The sequence below is a fragment of the Anabrus simplex genome, chromosome 4 (genome assembly GCF_040414725.1).
Source record: "Anabrus simplex isolate iqAnaSimp1 chromosome 4, ASM4041472v1, whole genome shotgun sequence".
Classification (NCBI taxonomy): Eukaryota; Metazoa; Arthropoda; class Insecta; order Orthoptera; family Tettigoniidae; genus Anabrus; species Anabrus simplex.
Window position 1 is genome coordinate 392,842,865 of NC_090268.1, and position 16,810 is coordinate 392,859,674.

The 16,810-nt window shown below is 39.5% G+C and overlaps 1 protein-coding gene across 2 annotated transcripts in view; it reads left to right on the top strand.

Annotated features, from left to right (window-relative positions):
- LOC136872029 (probable cytochrome P450 49a1) overlaps positions 1–16,810 on the top strand; it is a 100,249-nt gene that overhangs the window by 27,272 nt on the left and 56,167 nt on the right. For both annotated transcript variants that reach the window (XM_067145851.2, XM_068227303.1), the window contains exons 4-5: positions 10,507–10,619; positions 11,119–11,235. In XM_067145851.2, coding sequence (XP_067001952.2) covers positions 10,507–10,619; positions 11,119–11,235 — 230 coding nt within the window. The remainder of the gene's footprint in view (positions 1–10,506; positions 10,620–11,118; positions 11,236–16,810) is intronic.

Genomic DNA, 16,810 nt, shown 5'->3' on the forward strand with positions numbered 1-16,810 from the left:
AATCTTGTGATAATCATGAGATTTTTTTATATATCCGCATCATACTTTCATCATGATTTGATTACTGCTTTCGTTCCTTTTCGATGGTGACTGATCTCGTCCCGCAGATTCTGGTTATTGAGTCTCAATTCTTCATTCTCTCGTTGAATCAGGTGGATCCTGTTAACAAAATCTTGGACATCGCTGTCGGGCTCTCCGCATTCTTTGCATGGTCTTGCTTCTATTTGCCTATGGATCAGCTGGACTTCTTCTTCTCTTCCGTCTTCTTCTTCATCATCCTCTCCTTCGTCCTCATCTTCTTCTTGGCCATCCTCTGCTTTATTGAAACTCTGTCGTTTTCCTCCTAGCTCCGAGTTGTCGTTCGTCCTCGAATCTAGGGGCGTTTGGATTTAGCTGGCTACTATATTGAGAATGTGACAACGGCGCGTTCCTTTCCCCGTAGCGACCACCATTTGCCTCCTTATTCCATTTGTCTTCTAAATATTGCTTGGTCTCCTGATGTAGCTCCTCCATAGTTTGTATCGTCGAATCTATGTATGGTTTCCCATCGTCTCGGTCCCAAACACTGCATGGCTTGTCGTCCTTTCGATCATGATTTTGGATTGCCTCCTTCCATTTCCTCTTCTTCAGCTCATCGAGGTACTGCTGGGTTTCTGGGTGTCGATCATCCATATCTCTACGGGATTCCTCCGTGTAAGGTCTTCGGTTACTGTGATTTCTTCGGTGGTACGGCTGAGTTTCGCTCCTTCCATTCCGATATCCACGGTATCCCCTTTCGTCATGGAATTTAACATGCTTCTTTTGCCAGTTGCCTTCCGCAAATCCTCCTCCGTGATTCCATTGTCGGGGTCTCCATCCTGAATCATACATCCTCTTGGGTTCTGGATCGGTACTCGTTCCTTGACTTCTAGTACTGATGGTTCTAGTTTCCGTCTGCCTCTCGACGTTATTTATCTGTTGTTCTCTAGGCCTGGGTTGCCTCTGGTTAGAGTGATACGTGGTCTGATCTAATTGACGTAACAGAGCTTCCGCTTGTACTGCAGTCTGAATATTCGACGCAATCATCATCCGCTGGACCTCAAATGGTAACTGCTTCCCGATAGCGCTAATGAGTTCTGTCTCACTGACCGGATTGTCTAATTCCCGCATCTTATGAAATTGGGATACGAAATACTCTGAATATTTAGTTGGGGACGATGTTGAATAACGTCTAGAATAAAACTCCAACCTAAGATCTTGCTGTTCTTGGATACTCCAGAATTTTTGCAAAAACGCCTGTCGGAATCCCATGAAATCCTCGAATGTGTATAAGAAGGCCCTGAACCACATTACAGGTGCTCCGTCCAAAAACTTCTCTACAGTTCGTAATTGCCGCTCCGCCGGAATTTTATTTTCACTAATATAGTTAGTGATCTCGCGGATGAAGCCTTTAGGGGTTATATGTCCTCGAGCGTCGTATCTAGGTGGTTTGTCGTCTGACATTTTGATGACGTGGACCACAGATGTCGGAAGGGCATTTGATGATGATGACGATCCGTCTCCTACTTCAAACTTAAGTCCGGTCGTATCGGCTTGTGACATGCCTTCCTTTTTATGAAAGCCCTGATTGTCTGGGGTCTCGAACTCTCGGTACTGGAGATGGAAGTCCTGAAGTGACCCTGGCTGTTCTAACCTGGCCTTGACCTGTTTCAGATCCTTTCTAATCTCATCCAGCCTTTCGGTATTACTGTCTGACATTTGCTTGGCCACTGAATTCTGCCCCGTGTGTACATTAAATTGTTCCACTATTCTGACCTCTGTGTCAGCGATCGTCTGGCTTTGTTCCGCCAACCCATCAGTCTTTCTGAACAATGCTATATTTGCCTCCTCACACTGTGTGAGTCTACGGCTACGATCTTCCGAATTCGTCTTTATATCCTGAATTTCATTTCTGAGACCGGCTACTAGTACTAGGGTACGAACAGTTTCACCTCGTAACTCATCGATTCCCTTTTCGTGCCTGTCCAAAGTATTTGCAGTATGTGCACCTTTACTTTCCACGTGGCTTCGGATGATATCGTTTTCCTTGCGACATTCAACCCTCACCTCTTCGATGTGCGCCTTTAAATCTTCGCGGTCGACCAACCTCTGAGCTGAAATCTCCTGAATACTGGCCTTTAATTTCTCCTTAATTTCGTTACGTTCTAGTAACGCCTCATCCCTGAATCGGTCAACCTTTTCATTGACACTAATAATACAAGAGTCGATATGCCCTTTCAATTCGTCCTTAGCGACATGACACGCCTCTTGGACTTGGGTCATTTGGTCCCGTAATTCCTGTCCTAGTGATATACTGGCAGCATGAACCTCAGCTATTTGTTCTGTGAGTTTTATTTTATTAAATTCACACGCGGCCTGTACCATATCGACTTTATTTTCTAACGAAACGTTAGCGGCATGTATTTGTTCCGTCAGTTCCTGTCTATTAGTCTCAATTTTACGCTCTAGTGAAACACTCGCGGCCTGAATTATAGATGTCAGTTCCTGTTTAGTAGAAACACTAGCGGCCTGCATTTGTTCCGTCGTTATAGCCAAACCTCGCATCAAGTCTTCCAAAGTTAGAGCTTTCACCTCTCCCTGTCCTTCTAACTGTTCACCTTGGGGACGCTCCCCACCTTCGTCTGACATTATATCAAATGAGAAAAGAGGGCCGATCAGCCTCTCATCTTATCGCACACGATTACGACAATGTTGGGTCTAGGCCCTATCATACGGATATATCCTCGTTAATAATTTCTAAAAATTTTAAATTTCCAAAATCAAAACCAAAACAATATTTTTCGCTTTCACATAGCGAATTATTATATAACGTAATTCAAATTTGCATATTAATTGCCATCACGTGCTTATAATGCCTGAAATTCATATCATTAGTCACTCCAGACTATGACAATAACAACAACAACTATCGATAATACCACGAAGAAAAAATTGAAGTCACCTGTCTTGAAATAATTTAAATTTAACTTACACAGTTCCATTATCTTTTTATTAATACTTGAATCTGGTTCTCAGTCACATATTTACCAAATACAGTATTCCTAATAAATTTTGCCTATATAAAATCCCTGCCCATGGATAGTTACATTTATGTGGAGTCTCACTAAATCACAATAAGTTTTAATTTTATAGAATAGGGAATTATTAATTTAATGAGCCTTTATAGCAATAACTACTCTTGTATAATTATCAAGTCTAGCCCCGTTCGAAACTAACCTTACTTTAACATGAATTACTACTTGACATATCTAAAACCACTATTTAACTTAACCGTGATGCGGTCAAAATTTAATTAAAGATCCCGATTGGGTTTACATTGAAGTTAAACAACTGGGCCTATCTATAATGCAATCGGGCACTGAGCTGGTCGTTAATGATATCGTCGCTAATACAACAAAAAGTTCAGATGTGTTTTTTTTCGTAAAAAATATAAAGTCACCCGTTGCACAAACATGATGCAATAGGCCCTTTTACGTTGGGCGCCATTATGCATCCGCTCACCTCCTGAGTCCCAGACTAGCAATTATCTCAGGGGTGATCAGTTCGAAAACGATAAAAAAATGTATATAAAGAAAATCAAAAAAATATATATCGGCGCATCAAATGAACACAGGGATGAACGGGGCATGCAAATTTAAGGTTACGGGGGACGACTCATTCATGGATACCAATTTTTGACTCCACAATAGGACTGGGAAGTGACAACTTAAATTCCATGGGCATATTGGACTAACTACAATGAAAAGATATGGAAACTGTTTCCTATTGAAATTGCAATGAGGAGCAATTTATTCACTTATTTTGCATACTACACATGATGACAATTTTACATTGGGACACTTTAATCCTGAAAAATAAATGACATAATACTTGGATTTTACCTCACTACTCTGGTAGTGTAAAACATCTGGTGAATTCGCCCCAATTGGTTACTGTGGATCGAATTCACATCCGTATGATTGGACGTTTCACCGCTGGAGATCTTCTTTCGGAGACGAAGGCACGACAGTAACTTTTTACTGTCGTCTCCTCGTTCCGTTTGGACATGAGACACTTCCGGTATGTACATCCTGGTGAGCCGGACACCCACCTTGGAAAATGTTATCGCCTCGAAAAAAAAACGGGAATTTATAATACGGACAAACTCTAGCCTATTATTTCCAGATTCACAAACACGCCAGGTAGAGTTCATTAACTCAAAGCCTATTTCAATATTTACACTTGTCAATACGACAAGACGTACGGAAAGGTTCATTACTATGCTCTGACCATGAAAACATGTGCCGTCCGTGGGTTATTTACGTATCTACCGCTAACAATCTCCCCGTGAAAACCCAACATCTGGTTCGGAGCAGTTCGACACAGGATGACTGTCCCTAGCATATCCTCCTATGATCATTAAATAATATCATTACCATTCTTTATCTGATCATTATCATATTCTTTGACTACCATCAATTAATTTTATTATTATCATTAATTTCAATTATAATCCTGTATTTGATTATTATCCTTTGTCATCCGGGATGATTATATGCCAACCCTTGCCGACGTTTCAAACGAAGATTAGTTCTTCCTCCTAATTTATCCGCGCAATATAATGATCAGCTTCCTCATAAATATTTTTATTATTATTATTATTATTATTATTATTATTATTATTATTATTATTATTATTATTATTATATTCGTAACAATGAATCATCGCCCATTAAATATCTTAATTTCCTTTCATCATAATTATTATTCTCAAATTACTATTGCAAGTTCTCTCCTTCAACATTTCGTTATTATTATTATTATTATTATTATTAACATTATTATTAATAGTGGAAATCGTGATTATCGTAACCCGTAATCATCCTCGCTATAATACTTCAACTTCTCGCTCTTATTATTTTCATCAAAAAATAAAAATAAAAAAGTAGCTTCATTGGTTATTCTTCTTCTCCTTCTTCAAATATTTTATTTATTATTATTATTAGTTAAAAATCTCAAATTTTCCATTTCTACTCCCAACATCATTATTATGTCCAAAATATAAAAAAAAATTCTTCAAAAAAATGTAGCTTAATTTTTATTTATTATTATTATTAATTTTAGAAAAAAATAATTTCGCTTGTTACACGGTAGTTCACTCTTAATATGTTTAACGCATAACCCCTTTTACGATTCCGATTTATCTTGGCACTAAGCACTTGATTTAAGACAAGATTCACTTGGAGTATGATTATTGTTATTATTATTATTAAAAATGGAAAGATGAAATTTTAATTTCCACTCTTTAGAATTTAGTCACATATGTTAAATCCCGTTATGTCCCACTAAGATCTGCTTTATATCGGTCGGGACAACACGGTATTCGGGACCGTACCTTCACTTTCGTACTGCCGTTAATTTTATATGGGGACACATGTCCTCCCAAGACACATCTCACAACCTATGGCACATCGCGGCTGGGCAAATACCTCCAATGCCGGCGATTGCTAAACTATTCCTTCCAATTTGAACTCCATTTCCTTTCATCGGAACTTTTCAAACATTTAATTCATAAATTAATCCTCGGTGCGTGGATTCTACCACTAATAACACTGGCATATGCATTTATATCATCTTAGGCCTTGAGATTCATCTATTTCATCATTACAAACAATACGGCTCAATTTATTTCACGCCGGATATTCGTCCCTCATGACTTCCAACTCTAAATATGGGCTCAAATCATACTGGGCTTTTAACATATCGTGACCATTCTAATTCACGTGCCTTTATCGCTTTTAAACAAATATTTAATGGTTAAAATAAAGTCCAAAAACGTAAAATCAAAAATTTACGTAGACTCAAACTGATTACGCGAATGAAATTCTTTAACGCTACATGTCATCTCCACATTGATTATTATATTTGCACTGGTTAACTCACGAAGCACTGACATTATTATTATTATTATACTTTAACTTGCACACGCCCAAATATTATTATTATTATTATAATTTTACTTTCCTTTGTCAACTCACAAACATGATTATTATTAGTATTTTAATGACCTTCCGTACGCAACACAAATCTTACATACTCTGCCTCTTTCATAATCTGGCTGTCTAATAGAAATTATTCTTAATTAAAATACAAATGATCACCGCAGTGAATGAAATTCAAATAAATGGGTTAGCACAAAAAAAAAAAGGAATTTAACACTTGAAATGAACTTAAGTCAAAGTATTACAAACAGCATGCATTAATTGAAAGAAATATATCCCATATTTACATTATATACAACAAACAAATACTCAAATTAATTAATCTAACCCAGTATTACGTTAATATACATTAGTTCGTCCGTCTAACAAAAAAATAAAATCATGGACTCGGGAGGCGGACCATGTTAAGTAACCATAATTAATTTACACTGAACCCCGTTTAGTCGCGATAACATCCCCCAAATATCAAAATTGTTACTCATTCCTATGTAGAATTCCATTGTCTCGTAGCGGATGAGATATAGGCCTTACGGCCCCATGGTGATCTACTCGTCCATCATGTCGCACAATACAAATTTAACACAATAAAACACTTCTGGGTGACTACCCATGATTAATACCTTATTACACTATTGTACACAAGAATACTAATAACAAAAGAAAACACTTATAGGTGCTCCTAGACCCCTGACACTCGCACAATATAATCTTCATATACACCCGAAACACACGTCGTGACACATTACGACGAAATGTCGTTCATTTGAACCGGCGAGAATCGCGTCTTCAACCGGCACTTCCTGGTTTATTTCTAAGCCGTCTTGATAGTCGCCTAGCTCCTATGGTTCCCTGCTCGGATAGTTATTCACCGTCTGTCTTGACGTGTTTACTTCAGGCTCCGCACACTGCCTTCCAAAGGTACTATCGGCGTTCCGTTAATTATTTATTATTCAATCACATGACATTTATTAAATTCAACATACCGTTGTACTGATTAGTTACACTCGGTACTATGGATAATTTCACTGTTCGTATTCATTCTCCTGATAACTCACGCACTTTCAGCTTTAACTGACTTCGAATGCGTCCCGAGGTACTGACTTACAGAGTCAACGTGTCAGAGTCTCAACTACTTCATACGACTGACACGACTGGTGACCGATAACGACTGGTGACTGGTAAGAACTGAGTGATGTGAGGTCCGCTACTGGACTTTTATGGACGATATGATTTCCCTCCGGGGTCATCCGCGGTCAGCTCCTGGAGATGGGGGTTGGTTATCCTAAATCGGCATATGCAGGTGGATTTGGATCTCTTGCTTTATCCTACTTAATACACTGGCGATACACATTCATGTGTCGTATTCTGAACTCATATCGTTCGGTGATCATGGAAATATCACTTAATTTCTGTCCTCCACCTTTCGCGCGCTAACTCGGCGTCCCTGATGGCGTGCTCATCTCGACCAATGGCGAGATAGCGTGGGTCATTTCCACGAATTCATTACTTGAATTTATTACGATTACATTTAATCAACATGGGAACGATATCACAAAAATCCCCTCTATTCAATTATGTGGTTGGAATAATTTAAATATTGTTATCGGAGAAGCTAACAGGAGTTCACTCTGAGTTTTTCTTATGTTGGTTTATCTGCGGGCCTATGATAAATTTTCTCATTGGTCAACACCGCTTCGGTTAGTTTGAAATCTCTTCCTTGTAACGTTGACAACACCAAATGCCTCGGGCGTGGAAAAATGGCACGTCACATTCTCGGTATTGGTGATACATCTGCTCGCCCTTGGTCCGAAATATATACTCTTTCACTTCCTCGAAGTCATTATTCTGTTGTTGTGAGCTCTAGATTTAATCCTCTTATCTTCTGGCCAAGAAACATTTTCCCCATAATGACAAGCTTACTGTGGCGACTGACAGTCGCGATATGTCTAGCTTATGTCGAAATTATACCGTCCACACAAAACTGACACTGTATTCATTTAATATTCCTTTATATCTGTATTTATCGTATCAAAATCAAATCATGAAAGATAGAGCCTATCTCATCAGGGTACAATACGGGCTTTACGTAACAAGTCACTGGACGTTTACTACCATGTTTTTTAACCTTTACTAGAGTCGTTTTCACTTGGGATCTTACTAGAAATCTACGGTGCTTCACACAGTAGTCGTCTCAAATTTCGGATTGGTAGCGGAAAACACTACAGCCTGTCTCAATACAGCCTGTTTCCTAAATACTTCCTCGGCAAAATATAGCCTGTCTCAAACTCATTCTCCTCGCCTTATCCCAGCGGTATCACTTAAAATCCGTTCTTCATTTAATCTTCAATATTCCTATCCCTCTCATCTCCACATAGATATAAATTCTTCGCTCTCAATCCTTTTTTCTTATATTTCCAAGACCCTTTTTCATAATTCAATCCTCTGGTGAAAACAACGACCACTATAAAACACACCTCTCACTTTACTGTTATTACGACTTTCGGACCTCAAGAATCCAAGAACACACCGCGATTTTTCTCGTATCATTGATATACACGATGTCCCAAAATTTTATTCCCCATGAGTAAATGTAACTCTATCGAATTTCACTGAAATTTTCTTTGAATGCCTGCGATCCTTGTAAAAATGTACTGGTTAGATGCACTTTTAACATAGAAAAATTTCTTTATCCCGCGGTAGACATTATTATTATTATTATTATTATTATTATTATTATTATTATTATTATTATTATTATTATTATCGACAAACATTTCCGAATTCAACTTATATTTGAAATTTAGATATTCGCCACGACTAATTTACACTTATAACTTTCCAAAATTCCTCGCTTTGGACAATATCTCATCGAACATTAACACCAAATTTAAACGTCGCATTTTACAGTTTCTTGACGTGAAATTTACACACTGAAATTTTCACACGCTGACCAAAAATTACAACACCTTTCGCCTGATAATTACAAATATCAACCCCACAATCATCTTGAAAAATTTGTTGGGACAGAACAATAAAATCTAACTACGACATAATACAAATATAGACAGACCTGCACAATGGAGTCATTCCCAGTATTCTGGCTACATCGTCGCCAGCTGACCTCGTGCCTTTAGCCGTACATTTGCACAAATAACATTATCATTTCCAACATCTCACCCTTACAAACACTTTCTTTTTCACACGATATTAAATTACCACACAAATCACGCACTTTTCTCTATAATTTACACCACGAACTTCCCTCGTTCTGCAGTCAACTGCGACTGTCTGGTTCGTTCCCAAAGTTGTCTCTCTCTGTTACTCCAACAAAACAGGTGTTCAACAGATAAAGAAAGCAGAACTACTCTGAATAGCTTCCCCAACTCTCTTACCACTTTCAAACGTACATGAGGTGATATAATAAAATCTGCTGTGTATATTTTAACAAACGCCTACACTTTCATAGTTCGTCGGCAAACGTTCAGAACTTTTCAGTCACCTTCTCTTGCTAACAGAGTATGTGGACCTCAGCCACGGACATGTATTTAGTTGTTTGTAGATCAATCTGGTGCAATTTTCCACTGACGACGGGCGTAAGCTCCCGCTGCTTCAAGATCCAGATCGACACTGAAAAATATACGGTGGGGGGTTCCTTTTATAATCCCAGGAGGGACGCTATCCACACTATTAAGCTTGATTGCGTAATCTGCCAATTTTGCGTCCAATAGATCGATTTTTATGAGTCCCAGAATTCCGGACAGGCTTGTAATTATTTTAGATGTTAATCTTATAATTTTACCACACTCACAACAGGGGAAATAAATTATTTCTGCCCGTGCGTTTCGCGCGTTTTCTTCATCCATTGACCTTGGCACGTGGAGCTAGTTCACTGATCTGACGCTGACATGTACTTAGGCTTAACTGCATTTATGTTTTTCCCTGGGGGCTCTGTCTTCACGTAGGGTTTACGAATAATTTAACTTATTTATTTCTTTATTTACTGTATTGCCAAAATCCCTCGTTATATAGAATTCCGTGAATTTAAAGAATTATCGGGCACTCGAGGTCCGCCGAGGTGTCACGGTATTTCACGAGCTTGCTGCAGGTGAGATCTTTCCCACGCGACATCGGGGCTCTTAGGAGCGCAACATGGCTGCCCTCAAAAATAAACGTAGCTTGTTGATACGAAATAAATATTGAGAAAAAATATTTTTCTCACCGTAGAATTATGGGTTCAGTATAATGCTTTAGATCGGCATAAATAGGCATATCAAAACATTTACGTTAAAGCAACAGATTAATCTTATAATTAAGGTTCAATTTCCATTAACTTTTCATCGTATAGAGTATAATATAATCATATTAATGTTGTCCTCGAAGAATATGATACATATTTTCAACTGTTCATTGGAATTCTGTAAGGTTTCTAAGATGCACCTCACAATTCATTTTATCAAAGGAACTAATACAATTATTTCTCTTGCAGGCTTTCAGAAACGAAGGACAATGGCCACTGAGGACGACCTTCCAATCAAATATAAAATACCGAAGTGAACTGAGACGCGATTTCTTTAAAGGTTTTGAAGGAACAGTGACTTCGTAAGTCGTTATTTGTACATATAACCAACTGCATGTAAGGACAATGGAACCTGCACTAAATAATAGATCGAAATAAGGCATTCAAGATGACACGGTTTAATTCGTAGTTTTAAAGAATCATCTGCCTGTTATAACTTGCTTCGTGAGATCTATTCAATCACAATTAGATGCTGCTGCTTCTACTCCTGCTGTTGATGTTGGTGACAATTATTTTTATTGTTTTAAGAAGTTTTGAGGGAGCAGGACTGCCCAGTGTTATTGTCACTGGTTTTTCACAAAAGCAGTCGTGGTCCCACTCCTTGCCATTGTACATGCAAATTTTGAACTGAAAAAAGTCCGTTTCAATGGTTTGCATTCCATGTAAAATTTAAGATCTATAATCCGTGGAAGTGTCATTAATATTGCAATCTAATTATTACTCTAATCATCGTCAAATTTCATGGACAACATGTAAAATATTGTTTATAAATGAGTTAATATGATGTTCTTTTTGTTGCAGTCAAGGTAAAGCATGGCAGGACTTCAGAACCAAAGTTAACCAACCTATGTTGCAACCACGTAACAAGAAATTATATGCTGGACCAATAGACGGCTTGGCTAAGGAATTCATTGAGAGGTAAGTTGTAAATGTTTGTATTTTCAATATAATAGGAACATATTATAATACCGAGGTTAAATATTCGTAAATCTTCCGGCCTCCAAATAGGGCGACCAATTGAATCCAGAATGCAGTCAAAAATAAGTGTGCATACATTTTGAATTTATATATAGAATTGGAATATGGTAAGAAAGAACTGTTGCCGTTTTGGGTCATCAGTATAGATATAGATCTGCTGCAGGCCTCCATGACACCCCAATTTAGTGCTAAACTGTCAATTCCCTTTCAACTATTGGAATCCACATCTACTCAGGTTTGTCACATATTTGGACATTCATGCCGACTGTAGTCTCTGTAGCAACCATTTTTGACAAGTCTTGAGTTTCTCAAGATACAAGCTATTATTCCAACCTCCAGCTGATCAAATTTTTTAGAATCGTCACTTTTCCAAATGTATTCATTATGTTGTATCCGACCACCCGTCCTTTACCTTTCTGCTTGTCATAACTACACGAGCTCCGTTATGGGCACGTGAAATGAGTTTGTTTGACTCTTCCTAAGCGAGGATTATTGATATCAGTTCGCGAGTTCATTCTCACAACTAGTCAGCGTACTGTATCTAACTGTCACTTTGTTTAACTATTAGGATCACGGCGACGAGCGACATGCACACCGCGTCTCAGACAATTCAAAGTGTGGTTGCGAAGACCCTGCTCGGTCTCATTTAAGGTCTAGTCCCTTCCTTTCCACAAGAAACATTTCCTCTTCCTTCTACTCTGGCACACTTTCTCTTTAACGGTCAATCAGAAATTGTTTATTTTGCTTATATGGCACAGTTAACGGACTTTAAGTGTCCTAGGCACTTGATAAACAACAGGATAATTTATCTACATTCTAATTTCGCTCCAGACAGACCAATAACGCATATCCGAGCTTGTTTTTAGATTATTCCAGTCCTGTCTTCGCTCATATTTCTGCAGCTTTCGTTGCTAGTAGGGACACATCCTGACAAAGTTCCTGCCTTCGTTCTCTGTCATTGGCTAACTGCCTCTCTGTCATGTGAGGTTAAGAGCTGGCTACCTGTTAAGGCTTATCCCTACCGCTCCTAACCTCACAAAACATAATTTTATTAAAGAATGTTTTTAAGAAAATTTACAATAAAAATAGCAAAAAGCACTGCAATATCATGATATAAAAACTGGCATAAAATGTCCAGAACTGTCCTTTTATAACATGAACACTACACTACACTGCACAAACACTAAGAACTCACTACATCACTGTAGTGCGTCATGATCGGGAAAGCAGTCTCTTTCTGCTTCACAGTTACAACCGTGGCCTCAAGTGACCTTACTACCCCGGTAGTCACCTTGAGAGGCTGGGGGAAACCGTGGGAAAACCCCAGTCAGGGTACTTAGTCACCTCTGTCGGACACCGGTGATATGCTCCATATAGATGTCGCGCGTGAAGCTTATTGTGTCTGACACACACAGTTTCTTGAACAGATTGAGATACTTTTTGCTACAGATGGAGAGTAGCACCTTATCATTAGCTGGGTCCCAAGATCCTAATGACCCAACTAATATAGCGTCCACCTCAACAGATGTAAATCGAGAACGAAGAGCCGTCACCAAGGTCGCATACTTGTCTTTTTTTGGTCTGTCGGGCATCTTCGAAGGCGGATTTCCTGTTCTCAAACGGAATAGAAATGTCCAGAATCAAGGCTTTACCATCTTTTACTAGAACCAGATCTGGTCGTAGATTGCCGTGAACGACCTGGTTTTCACTGAAGATGTTATACCTCGTTGCAGCTGCCCTTTTAACCCTGCTCACTACAGCATTGTGTCTCTGCTGATAGAGTGCAGAGTACCTCATGCAATGATTGACTACATGAGGCAGGGTTTCGTTATCATAACCGCATCTACTACACCTCTTGTTGCCATCAGATTTTGAACGGTGACTCACATTGAGCGGTAAAAGATTCAGCCTAGCTCGGTGGATAAATCTCCAGTCTGCAAATCTGGTGAATAGACCGGTCCTCAAGAAGTGGGAGCTAGCTGTGTCTGCGGCTACACATTCCATAACTTTCCCTTGATCGGGCAGATTGATCAGTCTATTAAGGTGCTTGGACTGTAGGTTAATTCTGAGGGTCTACAGCACCTTATGACGATCATTACTGAACAAGGTTTTTTCATTAATAGTTAAAGATGGGACGAAGTCTACAAACTTCCATGTAGTCTGGTTTCTAGACGATGCCTTCCGAGCTTGAGTGCAGACAGATTGTAAAGGATTAGAGTTCCGTCTGAACTCGCCCTCGTTATGACCGTTTAGTTAAGCTGAAATGTCATCTTGATCAGCAGGTCTACCAATTCTCTTAAGGACCAAGATCTTCAGGTCATCCAAAGCAAGCTCAGCAGTGCATAAATCCGTGGATGTAAGGAGCTTGAACGCATTGTCGATCAGATGATAATCAGAGTCACAGTCTGTAACTGGCAATCCAACACACCCATACTTCGTTGGGCCGTACAAGTAGTCATTACTGGCCTCTTGAGACAGGTAAAGAGTCTTTTTGACCTCGGCCTTAATGATGTTGTCAAGTTTTGACCACTCGCCCTTTTGGTGTTGTGCATTTCTCATGAGAAACTGGCTACGTGTCCAGGCTTAACCTTACCGAACTTAACCTCATATAACGTAACCTTACGCTTGCTACGTGTCCAGGCTTATCCTTACCGAACTTAACCTCACATACGTAACCATACTCTGGGTACGTGTCCAGGCTTATCCTTACCGAACTTAACTTCTCAAAACATAACCTTACGCTGGCTACGTGTCCAGGCTTATCCTTACCGCTCTCAACTTCACATAACGTAACCTTACGATGGCTACCTGTCCAGCCTTATCCTTACCGCTCTCAACCTCAGATAACGCAACCTTACGATGGCTAACTGTCCAGACTTAATCTCACCGCTCTCAACCTCACATAACATAACCTTACGCTGACTACGTGTCCCGGCTTATCCTTACCGCTCTCAACCTCACATAACACAACCTTATGCTGGGTACGTGTCCAGGCTTACCCTTACCGCTCTTAACCTCACATAACACAACCTTATGCTGGCTACGTATCCAGGCTTATCCTTACCGAACTTAACCTCACATACGTAACCATACGCTGGGTACGTGTCCAGGCTTATCCTTACTGAACTCAACCTCTCAAAACATAACCTTACGCTGACTACGTGTCCCGGCTTATCCTTACCGCTCTCAACCTCACATAACACAACCTTATGCTGGCTACGTGTCCAGGCTTACCCTTACCGCTCTTAACCTCACATAACACAACCTTATGCTGGCTACGTATCCAGGCTTATCCTTACCGCTCTCAACCTCACATAACACAACCTTATGTTGGCTACGTGTCCGGGCTTATCCTTACCGCTCTCAACCTCACATAACGTAACCTTACGATGGCTACCTGTCCAGGCTTATCATTACCGCTCTCAACCTCACATAACGTAACCTTACGATGGCTACCTGTCCAGGCTTATCCTTACCGCTCTCAACCTCAGATAACGCAACCTTACGATGGCTAACTGTCCAGACTTAACCTTACCGCTCTCAACCTCACATAACATAACCTTACGCTGACTACGTGTCCCGGCTTATCCTTACCGCTCTCAACCTCACACAACACAACCTTATGCTGGCTACGGGACCAGGCTTATCCTTACCGCTCTCAGCCTCACATAACGTAACCTTACGCTGACTACGTGTCCAGGTTTAACCTTACAGTCCTCGGGTTGGACCGCAGGCCTAAGGGCGTTAACCGTAGACTACAGACCCTAGTTCGAAGACTAAATTTAAAAATCATGTTGGTCTTGAACTTATGCACGCGTGAACCTCCACTCTAATGATGGTTTTACGATATTCCTCACTTTCACATCGAGACGATATATCTATGTCGCTCTAGCATGAAAACTATGATCTGTTCTAAAAATTCTCGCAACTCAGCAAAAGCCTACATTTATTCTCTCCTATTATAACCTGTACGAAAGGCATGTTCAGAAAAAATGATTGGAAATGTAATTTTCTACAGCATTTGTTATGTCGTATTTCTCGATAGAACAGGAACTAACGCGATTATACGAAATGTATTGTAGAGCGGTGTCCTGACAATGTGCACATCTCAGCAGAAAAATTACTTTACGGGGTCGAAGGCCGGGTGTTTTAAATAAATGCAAGCTTTCAATGCATAGTCATTTAGTTAGCATGATATTCTGCAGAACAACAGAAGGAGCCCTCAGGCTGAGATTCATCTTTTGAGTAATTTGAGAGTTGTATTATTAGAAATTCATCTCTCATGGAACGACCAATTCATATCCATAGTTGCAAAAAGTGTGGAAAGATATTTCTCCGGAGTTATCACAAGAGACGCCATGAGATGCACCCGCCCACCTCCTGAGTCCCAGACTAGCATTTCTCTCAGGGGTGATCAGTTCGAAAACGATAAAAAAATTTATATCAAAAAAATTATATATATATTGGCGCATCAAATGAACACAGGGATGAACGGGGCATGAAAATTTAAGGTTACGGGGGACGACTCATTCATGGATACAAAATTCTGACTCCACAATAGGACTGGGAAGTGACAACTTAAATTCCATGGGCATACTGGACTAACTACAATGAAAAGATATGGAAGCTGTTTCCTATTGAAATTGCAATGAGGAGCAATTTATTCACTTATTTTGCATACTACACATGATGACAAATTTACATTGGGACACTTTTAATCCTGAAAAATAAATGACATAATATTTGGATTTTACCTCACTACTCTGGTAGTGTAAAACATCTGGTGAATTCGTCCCAATTGGTTACTGGGGATCGAATTCACATCCGTATGATTTGACGTTTCACCGCTGGAGATATTCTTTCGGCGACGAAGGCACGACAGTAACTTTTTACTGTCGTCTCCTCGTTCCGTTTGGACATGAGACACTTCCGGTATGTACATTCTGGTGAGCCGGACACCCACCGTAGAAAATGTTATCGCCTCGAAAAAACGGGAATTTATAATACGGACAAACTCTAGCCTATTATTTCCAGATTCACAAACACACCAGGTAGAGTTCATTAACTCAACAGCTACTTTAATATTTACACTTGTCAATACGACAAGACGTACGGAAAGGTTCATTACTCTGCTCTGACCCTGCAAACATGTGCCGTCCGTGGGTTATTTACGGATCTACCGCTATCTCCCCGTGAAAACCCAACATCTGGTTCAGAGCAATTCGACACAGGATGACTGTCCCTAGCATATCCTCCTATTATTATTAGATAATATCATTACCATTCTTTATCTGATCATTAGCATATACTTTGACTACCATCAATTAATTTTATTATATCATTAATTTCAATTATAATCCGGTATCTGATTATTATCATTTGTCATCCGGGATGATTATATGCCAACCCTTGCCGACGTTTCAAACGAAGGTTAGTTCTTCCTCCTAAATTATCCGCACAATATAATGATCAGCTTCCTCATAAATATTTTTATTATTATTATTATTATTATTAT